Here is a 16099-nt window from a genome sequence, read left to right as displayed (position 1 = left end):
CAGTAGCAGGTTCACGGCTGTGAGCTGGGTGGGGGGGTGGGGGGGAGGCGCAGCTATAAAGGCACCACGAGGGGTCCCTGTGGCCGTGGAAACCCCCAGGGTCCCTCAGCCCAGTGGAGGCCACGTGTTGGCTTTTCAAGATGTTACCATTAGAGGAAACCGTGTAAAGGCTACATGGGATCTCTGTGTATTATTTCTTAACACTACACGTGAATCTACCATTTCTCAAAAAAAAAAAAAAGCTTAATTAAAAAAAAACACAACAAACAAGGACCTACTGTATAGCACAGGGAACTCTACTCAATATTCTGTAATAACCTATATGGGAAAAGAATCTAAAAAAGAATGGATACATGTATATGTATAACTGAATCACTAAAAACAAAACAAAAAACAACCACACAACAAAATTCAAGCAAAGCAAGCAAAAACCTTCTCAAAACTCTTCAGTAGCATAACTGCATTAATATAAATTAATCATCATGTGTACGTGCTGTGTATATTAGAGCAAGATTTAAGAAACTCAAATATCGTGGGGTGACTTTTGATAGTTTCTCAGTAAGGAGACTTGGGCAGTGATGTAGGTTTGCCGACCACTCTGACCTTCCTCACCGTGTTCCTCGGCGGTCAGGGAGGTGGAGAAGGCACAGCCAGGGGATTGGAGGTTAGTGTCGTTTCCCCGAGGCCAGCCAGCCTGTGAGAGCCTATCAGGACCCTCACCAAAGGGCAGGCTCTCTGCTGCCACGGGCACCCCGGCTGCCCTCCCCCAGCCAGAAAGGAGGAGAAAGGCCCCCTCCTGCTGCTGCGAGGGGTCCCTCCCTCAGAAACCAGCCCGTTCCCTGCCTCTGAGCCCTGGGGCTGCTGGTGTCTGAGCATCAGGACCCCTGATATCCGCGGCAGGAACCAGCCTCTCTCCAAACCTGCCTCACCGACCAAAGGGCCGGACCTTTTACCTCTGAGCAGTCTTAGAGATGTGTAAATGCGCTGCAAGCAGATACCCCAGCAGAACGTGCAGGGGGGCTTCCCTAGGTGCTGGGCACTGTCAGACAGCAGGACAGGGCTGCCGGGGGTCAGCGTGCAGAGCTGGGTATGCGGAGAGGGGATCATGTCCACGGCCAGGAGGAGGCAGGCCCGGGTTCCAGGACCAAGGGCGGAAGGAGGTGGTGATGCAGGGTACGGAAGAGGATTTAGAGGACTGCTAGCGCAGATTCTTCCTGGGATGGGGTGTGCTCGTCTGGTGGCGTCGTGGGGCGGGGGGCCGCTGTGGCAGCCTAGACAGAGGGAGGTGGCCGGGGGAGTGAGCTCTTAGGGCTGCGACTCTTGTTTATTTAGAGGCTGGAAGGAGAAAGTTATTGAGAAACGGGGCTGTTCCAGCGGCTGCAGTGGATTTCTTTTAAGTCCCGTTTGTTATTGTTTCACAGATTATCGGTTGCCAAGTGAGGAGGGAGCCCCCCAACTCCACTGAGCGATACACGCGGTGGATCAACCAGCTGGCGCCCGACCAGCTGCTCACCCAGGTACGCCTGCCGTCTGCAGTTGGCCCCGGCCTCCCCGAGAGGGACTTTTCATGCTCTTAGCACCTGTGTCTGCCTGCCTCCTGGGTGCCAGGCACAGTCCGGTAGGCGCTCCCTGGAGAAGGGGGACGGCGTTTCAGAGGAGCCGGAGCCAGAGGGCAGGTGTGGAGGGCCCGGCTGGAGACCTGGGAGCAGGGCACCTACAGGCCAGCCGCGTAGGCTGAGGTGGACGGATTCAGAGGGCAGGAGGCGGGGGCACGGGCAGCGCCGAGCTGCTGCAGGGGTGAGGTGTCCAGGAAAGGCCTGAGTGTCTGGCGGGGCGAGGCCATCCCCGAGCAGGGCAGCTGGAGGGGGGCCGGGTCTGGGGGAATGAGCTGAGATGCACCGTCTGGGTGGAGCTGGTCAGCAGACATCAGGAGCCCTCGGAGCTAGAAGAGGGCGTGGGCTGAAATCAGACTAGAAGCCGCCACGAGCGGGGCCCCGGCCTGGAGGAGGAGGCCAGGAAGAGGTTCTCGGTCTCAGCTGTGGGGTCCCGAAATCCACGGGACTTCGGGCGGGTCCACGACCGTGTGCTGATGACGTGTTGAGTGAGGACAAGAACCAAAGATTCTCTGTTCATCCACCTTTGAAAACAAGCCGCTGCCTCAGCGTGCCAGCAGCCACTTAATGCTCCGTAGCAAGTCACCCCAAAACAGAGACTTAAAACAGCCCCGGCTCTTGGGGGTGGGCCCAGGCCTGTTCCATTTGCCTCCTGGCCCAGCCCTGGCTGCCCCGCCGAGGGCAGATGCTCCAGACTCTTCCTCCTGCTGGACGAGCTGCTCCCAGGACTCACCCCCCCCCCCACCCAAGACCGGAGAAATGTGCTCCTCAGGGTGGGGGCCCCAGTCGGGGGGGAGGAGTGGGGAGCAGCCCCCCAAAGCCCAACCAGGAAGTAGCTCTAGAAGGCCTGGAAACATTCTCCCCCCAATGAGGTGCTGGGGTCTGTCCCATGTTGTGATTTCCTGTGATCCTGCCATATAATGAAGTGCTTTTTTCTAAACTCTGAATTTTGAAAACTGAAATCTTGGTATAATGGAATGATTTATAATGATAATCAGCTTCTGAAATTAGAGCTGCTTGTGATTATGGCATCAGGTGTTCTGTTCACTGAACTCAAAGTGACGCGGCAGAAACCCTGAGAGTTTCCTCTTGTGGGGCTGTTTCACATGCTTCTTTGGATAATCCAAGATTATTTACCCTTTCCTCTTCAGTGCTGGGTTTGCCAGTTGCTTCTGTTATCAAAATGACTTCACCAGCTTTTAAGTTCTATGCCGTTCATGCTGGTCCACACACACAAAAAGCACTTTTGCATTTGGATTTACTTTTCCCATTTTGAGATGAATATTCCAGTAATGGCCTAATAGCTACAGGTGGTGCACTAATAACAGGTAATAATAATAGGTGCACTAGTAACAAGTGAGGGCAGCGAGGGCACTGGGGAGGCTCAGTCACTGCTGCTCCCCCAGCCGTGAAGAAAGGAGAAGGGCCGGTGTATGTGGCCCACGTGGCCTCCTCGGAGCTGACAGGGTCTCTGGTGTTGGTGGCGGGAGCTCACGGGTTGATGCTGACAGTCACGCGGGATGGTTGCGGCTCTGTCCCGTCTGCACCAAGCGGCCCTGGATCACCGACGGCCACTGAGCTTCTGGTTGCTGCAGAGCTGTCGGGAGGGCGTCCTTCCACGCGGAGGGGTATGTGAGGTGGTGGAGCTGTGAGTCCACAACAGCTTCAGGTCTCTGAGCAGAAGGGAGTCTTCTCTCCAGGTTGTGAAGGTACCTGAAGGACAAGCCTTCGACCTTAGCATCCCGAGTTGGGAAGAGGGCCGAGGGCTCTGGGTACACAAGCTCTGGGTACCCCTTGCATCTCAGTTGGCATTTGGATACGAGTCTGCAAACCATCATTGGCGCATGGAGAATAAGCACTGGGTCTGTGACTCCTGTTGCCATCCCTCTCCTGGTCCTTCCCTCCGTGGAGCAGGTCCAAGCCGCGGGTCACGGTTCTGGGATGTACCACCTGTTTACAGATACCCTCCCAGGACGTGCACTGATGGTTTCAGAACAAAGAATCACAGCCGCCTCAGTGAAGAGCTAGTAAGAGCTTTCATATCCTAACTGGGAAATTAAAATATCCCATTGAGTGTGAATCCCCTGGCCTGCGGTCAGCCCTGGGTCCCCCTCAGATGCGCAGCTCTGCACCTGCAAGGGGGCTCTGGAAACGCTCAGCTCAGTCCCGAGTATTAGAGGGTCTGTGAGTAAGTGTAGAGGTGGCTGCGTGAGAGAGACTGCTGAGTTGGCTTCTGCCATGTGCTGGATTTTCTGGGAGAATGTGAGTCACGCAGAAACTGTGTGACTGAACACTGACGATATAATTTACATGCAGCACATTCTCAGCCAGAAATACAAGTTCTGAGCCGAGGGCAGACTTAACTGTTTACTGTTAAGCATCATAGAAATAATTAAGGTAGGGTCTTCCTAAACAGTGTTTTTCTTTAGCAAGTTACGGGAAATTAAAGTATAAAGTTTCTCAAAATAAAGTGAAAGAAGATCTCTCTTATTTAAGCCATTTCTCAACTGTTACAGTCACAGAAATCACCAGCACTCTGCGGGGTCTTTGTTCATAGTCTAAACTGAGTCACGTTTGTGAGGTGGAGAGCAGCGTAATTTGGTTTGATATTTGTGTGTCTACTTGAATGTCTGATTAGATACCCACCATGCACAAAGTTGAATCAGAGTACTGTAAAATTAACACTCTGCTAATTCCAAATAAATCAAGGGGTGGCAACTTGTCTGGACAAATGGCCTGGAGCCTGTGCCAGCCTGAAAATGCACCTGTTTTAGGCAGTGCCCACTTTACACCTTCAGTGAGGGGCTGTTCCCAAGGGACCTGCATCTCTTGGATGGGGATGGGGGGCAAGGGGAGGCAGGGCCAGACCCCACCCCTACCTCAGAGGCTGCCCCTGGGGGGGTCCTGGCAGCTCCAAGGAGGGGTTGGGGGCCCTGGCAGCTTGCATGGGTAGCTGGGTCCTTACGGAGGCCAATGAGCCCAGCGCTGGCTGCCTGGAGTATGTGCTCAGGTTCACAGCGGAAGGAAGACAGCAGGAGTGGGTGAGGCGCCCCCTTTAGCCCAGCCCCACCTGGGCCTTGTCCTCCACGCCTGCTCCCATCTGCCCTTGCACCTCTCTCCAGGATCCGTGCTTCCTTGGTGTCTTAGCCTGCTCGGGCTGCCATAACAAATACAACAGACAGCTATTCCTCACAGTCTGGGGGTTGGAAGTTCGAGATCAAGGTGCCAGCAGGTGGTTCCTCCTGAGGCCTCTCTATTGGGCGAGTAGACGGTCGTCTCCTCCCCGAGTCCTCACAGGGCCTTTCCTCTATGAGCTCACTCACTCCCGGTGACTCGTGGATCAGGGCTCCACCCTTATGACCTCATTTAACCTTAATTACCTCTTTAAAGGTTTCATCTCCAAATGCAGTCGCATGGGGAGTTAGGGCTGCAGTGGGCTTTGGGGGACACAATTCGGTCCATAGCATTTGGACACCCTCTTTGGCTCCTCCACAGCCCCTGGTGGTCCCTCCTGGTCTGGGCCCCCTGCCCCTGGGCCCACAGGACACAGTGGTATGTGGACAGGGCTGCAGCGAAGAGAACAGCCCCCCTTCCTGTACAGCCTCTCCTTCGTGGCCCCGTGCGTTCCACAGGCAGGGTGTCACCCAGCTTTCATCTGCCCGCAGCGTCTGAACAGCTTGGCATGAACGTAAATGGGAAAAATTTACAACCCACCTGCCAGCACTAATGCACAAACTCTCACTTTATCCAGTATCCAAGGACTCTAGACAAGCAAAATTTCTAGATAATTAAAGTTTACCTCTGTAAGTACAGACTCTTTACCTAAACCAGCACTCCCCAAACTTGTTTGATCATAAAATAGCTCAAAAACTTGAAAACAATGCAGATCCCTCATCTACTCCCGTAGAGTTTCTGATTTAGTGGCTCTGGAAGTGTGCATTTTTAACACGTGCCTGAATATTTTTGATGAAACTCTTTGAGAATGTCATTCCTGCCTCTAATCTGGAGGCCAGGCTCCTGGTGCCTGCACAGAGAAACTGCTTCCCCACCGGATCGTAGAGTCATTTTACAAAGCCTAACCAATTAAAAATTTTGTATTATGAAATAACTCCAGACTCACATAGAAGTTGCAAAAATAGTAGAGTTCCTGTGTGCCCTTCACCCAGCTCCCCATTCGTAACATACCCACAGCACGATGTTCAAACCAGAAGACGCACACTGGTGCAACCCTGCTCGGGGCTCACACGTTCTTGCTGGGGAGGGGTGGGGGGTTTATGGGATTTCATCACGCGTCCGCATCAGCACAGGCGGCACAGCCCCTGCCACAGTCAGGATACGGGGCTCTCCTGCACCCCAGAGAAACTGCGTCCTAGTCACACTTCCTCCTGCCCCTGCCCCTGGCAACAACCTCTCTGTCCCCTTCGCTGGAGTTTTGTCATTTGAGGCAGTTATATCAGTGGAACCATGCCTTTTTCATTCCACATTGTGCCTTTGAGATGATAGTTTGTTCCTCCTGTTGCCGAGAGAGTCCAGTTGCAAGGACGTGCCCGTCATTGTGGGGCTGTGACAAGTAGGGCCGCCGAGACCCTGACGGACAGGCTTCACTTCCTGGGATGAGCAACGGGGTTGAGACTGTGCATCGGTGTTCAAGTTGGAAGTCCATGCGAGGCTCCCGGAGTGGCCGCACCATTTCCCCTCTCGGCACTTGGTGGTGTCAGATCTTTCATGCCAGTCGTTCCGTGGTGTCTCATCACTGCTCTGCCTTGCATTTTCCTAACGGCAGTTTTTTATGTGCTTATTCACCATCCACTAAGCGTCTGTTCTGATCTTTGGCCCATTTTCTTATTGGATTGTTTGTTTTCTTGCTATTGAGTTTGAGTTTCCTTTTGGACAGAAGTCCCTTGTTAGGTGCGTTTGCAAGTCTTTTCTCCTTATCTATGGCTTTTCTTTCATCTACTTAACAAGAGTCTTTCACAGAGCCAAAGTTTTTAATTTTGGTGAAGTCCAACTCATCTATTTTTTAAATAGATTGTACTTTGGGTATCAATGTCTAAGGATGCTTTATGTAACTATAGGTCACACAGATTTTCTCCTAAAGTTTTATAGTTTTACGTTTTACATTTAGAGCTATGATTCATTTTAAGTTGATTTTTGCATAAGGAGTGAGGTTTGGATCAAGGCTCTTTTTTTTTTTTCTTCTTCTTCTTTTGCTTACAAATGTCCAAGTGTTTCCACACCATTTTTGCTGAGAATACTACCTTCCTTTATTGCTTTTTGGCCTTTGTCAAAAATCAGTCGGCCGTGCTCGTGTGGGTGTGTTTCTGGGCCATTCTGTTGCATTGATCTGTGCGTCACTCCATGGCTACACTCTCCTGGTCACTGTAGCTGTGGAGGAAGTTTGAAATCAGTTAGTGTGGTTCCTCCAACTTCATTCTTCTTTTTCAAAATTATTTTTGCTATTCTAGTTCCTTTGCCTTTTCAAATACTGAGCAGTTCTTCAGTTATGAGCAGACACGGACTGGGTGTCCTAAAAGACTCAGTTCTGACTCCACCTGCCTGGAGACGGCATCAGATCCCACAGATTAAGGGCTCAGTCCTACAAGACTGCCTCACTTCAGCCCAATCACAAGTCCAGGTCGTCACCTGTGCTTTCACCTGACTGGCTATAAATCAGGGTTCCCACAACCCCCTCCTCTGTCAATTAATTGCTTGAACCATTCACAGGACTCAGAGAAACATTCACTTATGTTTACAGTTTACTGTCGTGGATATGATGAAGAATACAGGTGAACAGGTGCATAGAGGGGGGTCCAGAAGCGTCCTGAGAACAAGAGCTTCTGTCCCCAAAGAACATGAAGATCCACCCACATTTCATGAATGGTGGCCTCTGAGGCGGGGGGACCTTGCCTGTGTCACCCCCATCACCCCTACCTGACCACCGTGACTTTCTGGGACAGTGTTCCTCCTTCATTCTGTTGCCCAACCTGAGGCAGGTTCCGCTCGGGTCTAGCTCTAACCTGGATTCACACTGAGAAGGGGCCCCTGAGAAACCGGTGCCCAGCTCTTGCTGATTTGACACAGCACAGTCCAGCATAGTGAGATTTCTTTTTACGTGGAGGAGAGTAAATTAGCTAAGAATAATTCGGAAAAATTTGCTAGAACCAAAGATGTGGGCTGCCAGATGAAAAGGGCCCTTGGGTATCTTGCCCAGGGTACGAGAGAAGACCCTGCCCAGGATTTAAAGCCCTTGGGCAGTTCAGAGAGAAGAACAGCAGGAACAAATGTGGTCTTGGATTTCTCAACAATTGCAGTGGAATCTGTAAGACACTGGGGCACAAGTTTCAAAATTCTCACAGAAATGGTTTTGAATGTTGAATTCTATGCCTAACGAAATTGTCAATCGTGTGAAAATATAACAAGGACTTTTTCATATAAGGATTCAAAATATTTGTCTCTTACAAAAGCTTTCTCAGAAATTTACTGGAAGACATTCCATAAAATTAAGAAGCAAATTGAAGAGGAGGAAGATATGAGATCTAGGAAGCAGGTCTCCAACCTGGGAGGGAGGCCAGAAGCAGCCCAGGAGGGAGTGGGGAGGTAGAATAAGTGCTTTGCACACAAGCAGCACAGGCCTCCTTTTTCTTAAATTATAGAAACACTCAATTAGGCAGCAAGGAAAACAACGGAGAGGCCTTTGTGTACAATGGGATGTGACAAGGGTGACCACACTCAGCCAGCTCCTAGTGCTTGAATGAAGCCGCAACAGCAGAGGAGCAGAAAGGCACCAAGAAGAACAGAGATATAGAAGCTCACATCGCTGAGACAGAGGAAGTTCTGGGCAGATAACCGCTCAAAATGAGAAGACAGAGAAGTGCAGCAGCGGGAAATACCAGACGCTCATGTTTTTATTCTAATCCAGTACCTGTGACCTTCCGACGGCCCTGACTTCCTGACTGCATGCTTCATCCCCTTGTCTCCGTCTCCCGAGGCCACTGGGCTCGCCCTGGGTACCGAGAGGGTCATGTCCAGCCCAGCTGAAGGACACTCGTGTGTGTGTTTGATGTTCTAGTTGTTCACGGAGGGGACCAAGCCACCCTTTACTCTGGTCACCCCTCCCCTAACAAGAGCACCCCCTGACCATCTCCTCTGTACTTGCCATTCCACATACATTTTCTTTAAAAAATAGAAAAAGGAAAACTTTTTTAAAAGTTGAAACATTTCAGGGCTCCAGAAATGCAGAGAATACGCCTCCCCCTTTGCTGCAGTGCGTGCCCTTGGATGACCCCCTCGCTGCTCGGTCTCATGCGCAACCCGGCCCCTCGTCCCTTCCTGGACAGTGTACCCAAGACCCCCGCTTCAGGTGCTGCTGCTCGAGCCCGTGAAGGTCACCGCTGTGAGGGCTGGGTCCGGAGGCTGCGCGATGCTCCTCCTGTCTCACGTGAGACCCCAGGGCCCTCAGGGCAGCTGCAGCCTCTCCACTGCTGAACGTTCCTCAGCTTATACCCTGAGGCAGTCACCCCCACAGCCAGCAGCTCCACTCTGGGACATCAGTCTTGGTCAGCCGCACCACCTCCCTGCTTCCTGACCCGCCCGCGGCCTCCCCAGAGCGGGCTGACAGAAGTGCCGACCTTGGTGATCTGCGTGGGGAGCCACACGATCCTTCTCTGTTGACAAGGACCCAGGAGAGGCAGGAGAGTTTGATAGGATGCTCTTGAGTGGCTGAGAGCCAGGGCAGGGAGGCGGGTGTCCCCCACCCACCCCTGGGGGCAACAGGGCAGAGGCTCACCCTGTGGGGTCGGAGCCACAGGGGGGCAGGGGCCAGCTGGCCCAGGAGGCTCTCATGAGGTCCAGGGCTCAGGCCACACTGCAGGTCAACAGCGGCCCTGGTAAAAAAGCGCCGGTGTCCTGCTCCCCGGGTCCCTGCTGGAGTGGGCGCCCCCCTCCCACCCCGCCTCAGGTTGCTGCCCCGGAGGCCCTGGCCTCTGTCTCCCCTCCAGCCAGCGCTCAGTTTCACTGTTGGTAAAATGCAGGGGTTTAGCAGCTACACCCAGACTCCAGGGCCAACCATCTGTGTGACCCACGCATTTGAAGGTATTTAGCAAAACTAAGTGAAGGTAACTTCGGCCAGTTGAGAAGGCAGGGCGTGAGGTGGAATCACAGGGGTTCTTTCCTGCCCGTGGGACTGGGCCTGCCACGTGCCCCTGACCTCAATCTTGTGTCTACTCTGTCGTAGCTGCTTTGAAAGACCTTTCCTGTCATCCAAGTGGAGTCTCTACAGCCAGGCGGTTAGAACCCACCTGGGTCTACCAGACAATTACATTTCACGTATTCATTCAGCTCGGTGTGTCTTTCCCTTAAAAATTTGTCCTTCACAGCTCAATGGTTTTTACCTAATTCTAATCAGTTAACATGCATAAAATTTTAAAAGTACATATTTTTAAGTGGATTAACCTGTACTGTTTTTCTTCACTTTCTCATTTAAAAGGAGTATCTGCATTATAGAGCCATGGTACACTAGCAACTTTTAGTTGAAAAAGTGGTTACTTACCAACTTTCTCCACAAAGTACTATTGAGTAAAGAAACTTTGTATTGATGTCTGTGTCTTTATTAAATCCAGAAGCCATAGGTTTTGGATTTCATATCAAAGTTTCTTTTTGTTGCTATGTGGGTGTTAAAATGTCAGAATCCTGGAAAATTTGTTATCTGTCTAAAGATAGTCTTGCAACAAATTAGAATTTAGAAATGAGGATAATAAACCACAGGAATCTGGAAATGAGTCATACAAACTTTGCTCTTTTTCTCTAAGAAGAATTCATATCACTTCCTGGTAAGATATAGCTAATGAGGTCTATAAATTTCATTAAATGGTTCATTTTCTTTCTTTAACTCAAGGGCTTCTCCTTTCTAAATAAAAAACTGAGCCCATTTTAAGTCCATTATCCTTACTTTTGTGTTTTTAAAGCACCAAAAGCATTAAAAAGTATCCATCCGAATCCATATGTTTTCACGCGCCTTTCTTGAGAACCAAGGTGCACTCTCTTCAGGACAGAGTATGGCCAGTAGCTTATGGAATGTTTCAGTTTCTGCTGTATACTCCCCAAGGCACACTGGAAGATTTTTAACTTGTATGAGCTCCATAGAATTTATTTTTGCAAAGTGCACTTTCTGTTGGTGGCAAAATAAGGGGAGAGCCCAAAAGCAAACTCCCAGGTCCCGGAACAGCAGCATGGCCCCTGAGCCTTGCCTGGGAGCCCCTTCTTTTCAACAAAGTTCTAAGAAACTAGATTATCTGATTATTCACTTGGTGACATATCAGAACCAGAAGAGGGAGTGACACCTCAAGAGTGAGAGGAGACAAAAATCGATGAAAAGGAATCATTAGCAACTGCAAGCTTGGTGATCCTGGGGAGGTCTCCTCAGCCCACCTGCACTCTCACCTGTGTGCACGCCTCCCCTCACCTGTGTGCACACCTCCCGCTCACCTGTGTGTGTTCCTTATCTGTCCTAATGAACTAACGGGCCATTCTGTTTCTCTTCAGCTGGAACCGCCCCCCACCCGAACCCATGACCTGTGTTCACAGCAGGACACCAGTGGTGGCCTCGTGACCTGAAGCATTGTGTCACCTTGCCCACCAACCAGGGTCCTTCTGCCCCTTCAGAACTTGCCTTTTCTCACCCAAACATGAGCCAGAGGAGCTCACCTCGGTCCTCTGGGAACCAGGGCCACAGCCGCTGCCTCACCACAGACAGGTGGCCTTCGTGCATCTTGGGGGGCTGTTTGGCTCCACTGTGAAGAGGTTTGATCCTCTGTCTGGTTGGTTGTACATCTGCAGTGTCTGGGAACAGATGTCTGACTCATAATTGGATATCAGAGTAGAGATGCTGTTCGGCCCTGATGTCCAGCTGCCGCCCTCACTTCAGGTGCCGCAGGAGTTCGGGGGCATCAGGTGTCTTCATTCTGCGTGAGCGTCATCACAGGCAGTCCGAGAAAAATCACTGGGATGTGTCCTGATGCTGCAGATAGGACCTGTCATCCCAAATAGGTCCTGTGCTGCAGAGGGTACTGGCCTGATCTGTTCACATAACAGCTTCTGACCATTTTAGAAAAACTCTTCTTTTACATACTCACCCCTCCTCAAGTAAAAAGAGCTCTTTCCTGAAGACACGCTTTATGGTCCAGAGGGAGGGATGCAATTCCTGTAGAAATACAAAGTACTAGTGAGGTGAAGACAGTATTTGTAAAAAATATCACTGAAAACCAACTAAATGACTTCCCATATGCTGGAAACAAAGGCCACTCGCTGGGACTCCTGGACAGAGGATGGTGAGAGGGCCGGGTCCCTCCTTGTGGGTAAGGAGGGCAGAGAGGGGCCAGCCAGCTGGGCTGGGCTGGTCCCAGGACCAGACTTGGGGGGTGGGGGAGCTGGGACACCAGCGGGGTGGAGCCAGCTGCGGCCCTTCCTTGGAGGGACAGAGGGATGGGGTGGGAGGTGGGACCTGCTCCCTGTGCCTTCCACCTGCCAGAGGCAGCCCAGGACGCAGCTCCATCCACATCCTGCCATTGTGCAGCCTCGCCGGGCGTTTCTGGGGAAAAGGAGCTCCCAGAGCAGTTTGCTGGCGAGGTGCGTTTGTGTTCCCAAGTGCTGTGTGGTCAGCTGCAAGGTTTGACGCTGCTGTCCATGGGCCAGCTCTTCCCACCCCCGTGGCCGCGGGCAGCTTCCCTCCTTGCGGCCTGAGCGCCCTCTGCTGGGGCCTGCACACTTTCACTGTGCTGTCATCTGAATAAGACTAAATGACCCGTAACTTACCTAAACATATGATAATACAGAAAAAAGCAATGAAAGCATTTTACACCTCTTGGATCTATTTATTTAGGTTCCAGGAATTCTGACTTCTGGGGGACTGTTTCCGCAACTCTCTGTACTGCATTTAATCACAGACCCTACAGTTGGAGGAGAGGTGAAGGGGAGATACTAGCCTATTACATGTTTAAGTAATCAAAGAAGCAATTTTTGTTTAAATTAAAGTCAATGCTCCACTGCTTACCACTTAAACCAGGGGTTGGCAGACTGGCTGGAGGGCCAAATCTCTTCTGCTGCCTGTTTTTGTAAATAAAATTTTATTGGCACACAGCCATGCCCATTTGCTAACGTCGTGTTGTCTGGGGCTGCTTTTGCACTGCAGTAGCAGAGCTGAGTCCCTGTGACACAGACCCTAAAATGTTAGCATCTGGACCTTTACAGAAAAAGTTTGCCGACTCCAAGTGAGGCAGTGGTGCGGCTAATTTGCCAGCACCAGACTGTAATGTCCTTAGTAGGTGTGTTCTCTGGGCCAGGAAGTGGTCTGCGGTCACTATGGGATCATTCTGTCTTTCCCAGAAAGCTCTCAGGGAGATGGTATTATCCACACCGTTTTCCTTGCGGGGAGATCGAGGGCTGGCGGCGAAGGGCATTGCTGGGCCTGAAGGCGTTTGCTCTTCCCATTTGCTTATTTTCACCACCTTGGCATTTATCTCTTGCATTCATCTTGAACGTCTTAGACATGTGCCGTTTTTGCGTGGCTCTCTCTCTCTCTCTTTCACAAGAAAGAAGACGCAGCAGATTAGATCAGGGTTTAGTTCTGTTTCTTCTCACCCTCAGAGCCTCTCACCCAGATCATGGCCGGGGTCAGCAGCTCGGGTGGGCCAGGGTGTGCGTGTCCAACAGGTCCTCAGGGGCCTTACCTTGAGGACGAGAGGGAGGGAGGGTCAGATGCAGTCCCAGCCCCACACAGGGTCTCTCCTGGAGGCCTGCTGTCTGGTCACTGGCATTTGGAATCACTGAACACCTGTGCAGTGATCTGTGACTTGCACGCAAGTTGTATGGCAGAGGTAGATGGAAATATTTCCTAAGAAAACCCTTTTCTTTGAAATTTAAAAAGTGTATAAGTTCCTCCCACCCCTCAACTTGCCACACACACACCGTTTAAAGAAACACAAGAGTTTACTCAGCAGACGTGTTTCTCTTTCTTCATGTGCTTTAGCTTAAATTGTTCATGTGGCCGGCCCAGCCCATGTGAGGTGAGCAGGAAGCAGATAAATGCCATCCGGCCTCTGGTTCTGATGCTACAGTAACTGTAGCTGATACAATTGAACTTCAGTCGTGGAAAGGACAGTCCTGGGGAAAAGAAAGATCACAGCTCATGTCTGAGTCATTTAACTGATTAAAGGGGATAACCTGGAGCAAGCCAGCCCCCACCGGGACGTACGAAGGTGCTGGAGGGAGCCAGGCCCACCGTGGTACCTGCTAGAATGTGCTGGCGAAAGTCCCGGTCCCATGAATCTGTGATTCATTCTTATCCTGGCCTCCTCGCTAAGAAGGAAGCTGTCTTAGGTGTCAGCTGTGTGTTGAGTGGCCATTTCCCATGTGCAATTTACTGGAGGTAAAGAATGAGCATGGGGACTTCCCTAGTGGCGCAGTGGTTAAGAATCCTCCTGCCAATGCGGGGGACACAGCTTCGATCCCTGGTCCAGGAAGATCTCACATGCTGTGGAGCCACTAAGCCCATGTGCCACAACTACTGAGCCCATGTGCTGCAACTGCTGAGCCCATGTGCTGCAACTACTGAAGCCCGCACGCCTAGAGCCTGTGCTCCGCAACAAGAGAAGCCACCACAATGAGAAGCCCGCACACCGCAACAAAGAGTAGCCCCCGCTCGCCGCAACTAGAGAAAGCCTGCGCACAGCAAGACCCAACGCAGCCAAAAAAATAAAAATTTATTTAAAAAAAAAAGAAAGAATGAACGTAAACTGCTCGTTGGAGTCAGATGTAGTCTGGTCTGGAGAATCACGCAGGCAGGGACCCTTGAAGCAAATGGGGACATTCTCATCATAGTTCGTTTGCTGTAGTTCATCTGGCGGCCCCAATCCAGTGGAAGCCAGTGTCCTGTATTCTCGGGTGTGTCTGGGCGTTCATGTGAGTATTAAGGCAAAGGTAGGATGCAGCCCCTCAGCCATAGGCGGCAGGAGGCTGCTGGTGTCTTAAGTCATGGGTGACTGTTGGAAGCAGGAACAAAGGAAAGCTTGAAAGAAACCATCATGATGAGTCAACTTCTCTTTGGATTTTGAAAATAATTGCATTGTTCTGACGGGGCCAAAAGAAGTGACCACCGAACTTGTACTTTCTTTGCTCTTTCTTGTTCCGTTTTTATTCTTTTGTTCCCGTTATCCTTTCAGATAATGCAGGGTTGTGGCAGTGCCTGCTGTGTGTCACAATTTCATTCCTCTTCATGGCTGAATAATATCCCATCGTGTATATGTACTGTTTATACCACATTTTGTTTGTCCCTTCACATTTTGATGGCCACTGGGTCATTTCCACCTTTTGGCTATTGTGGCTAATGCTGCTGTGAATATTGCCCTACATTGTCTGTTTGAGTCCCTGTCTCTGATTCTTTGGGGTATATACCCAGGAATGGAATTGCAGGATGATTTTATGTTTAACGTTTTGAGGAATGGCAGCTACACTGTTTTACATTCCTACCAGCAATGTAAGAGGATTCTAATTTCTCTACATCCTTGTCAATACTTACTGTTTTCTGGTTTTGCTTTTGGTTTTGTTTGTTTATTTTTGATAGTAGCCATTCTCACAGGTGTGAGGTGGTATTTCATGGTTTTGGTTGGCACTTCCCTAATGATTAGTGATGTTGAGCATCTTTTTGTGTGCTTATTGGCCATTTGTATATCTTCTTTGGGAAAATGTGTATTCAAGTCCAAGTAGGCGGGGTCCAGAGTGTTCACTTCCCTTCTCCTATCCCTGATGTGCAAAACCCCATGTATTTCTTTTTTTCAATAACTAACTTCTGGGGGATCGTTCGTTATATTTTATACTACTTGAATCAAATATGTATTTCTTTAAAAGAAAAAATGTTTAATGATTTAGGGTAAATATTTTAAAGAAAACAATCATGAATGTGTCTTCTGGACATTCTCTCATTAGGGAAGGTTTTTTAATATGGCTTTTCTGGTTTAATTCTACATTTAATTGATTTTTTAAAAACCTCCAGTCCTGGGGAGTTCATCATAAAAACTTCTTGCTTAAGAATTGCATTTGATTTCTCTGAGTCTTGACCAGAGAAGGAAGAGAGGAAGCAGAGAGCTGGAGAGGCCTCCTGCTGCCCCTGCTGGAGCACGAATGGGTCTGAGTCCCCGGCACGGTGACTGTCTCTGCACAGGGTGCTGGGGCTCTGAGTCAGATGACCTTCAGCAGGACCAAGGGCACAGCCAGGCCAGGGTGAGGAGGTCTGGAGCCCTTTCTGTTGGAGCTGTGATTGGAGCCAAAATGTCCCCAGATGTGGTTAAGGATCATTCGGGGTGAGATGTGTATTGGAGGAGATGCCAGTTCATGGGAAGGAGGTGAGAGTGAGGGGAGGCAAGTGCAGCCTGAGAAACAGTGAGCCCCTCGGGGTGTGCAGCCCCAGCGAAGCTCAGCAAGAGGCGTGAAGGCCG

The 16099-nt window shown here is 50.5% G+C and overlaps 1 protein-coding gene across 10 annotated transcripts in view; it reads left to right on the top strand.

The window, feature by feature from the left end:
- Positions 1-16099, top strand: part of B3GNTL1 (UDP-GlcNAc:betaGal beta-1,3-N-acetylglucosaminyltransferase like 1) — a 118106-nt gene that overhangs the window by 54164 nt on the left and 47843 nt on the right. For 9 of the 10 annotated variants that reach the window (XM_068531375.1, XM_068531373.1, XM_068531377.1 and 6 more), the window contains exon 6: positions 1422-1517. The exons of the other annotated variant lie outside the window; for it this stretch is intronic. In XM_068531375.1, the coding sequence (XP_068387476.1) occupies positions 1422-1517 (96 nt within the window). The remainder of the gene's footprint in view (positions 1-1421; positions 1518-16099) is intronic. 10 annotated transcript variants of the gene reach the window in all.

Source organism: Eschrichtius robustus, chromosome 20 (assembly GCF_028021215.1).
Source record: "Eschrichtius robustus isolate mEscRob2 chromosome 20, mEscRob2.pri, whole genome shotgun sequence".
NCBI classification, from domain to species: Eukaryota; Metazoa; Chordata; class Mammalia; order Artiodactyla; family Eschrichtiidae; genus Eschrichtius; species Eschrichtius robustus.
Note: the sequence above shows the minus strand (reverse complement) of the source record. Positions and strands in the feature narration are given on the sequence as shown.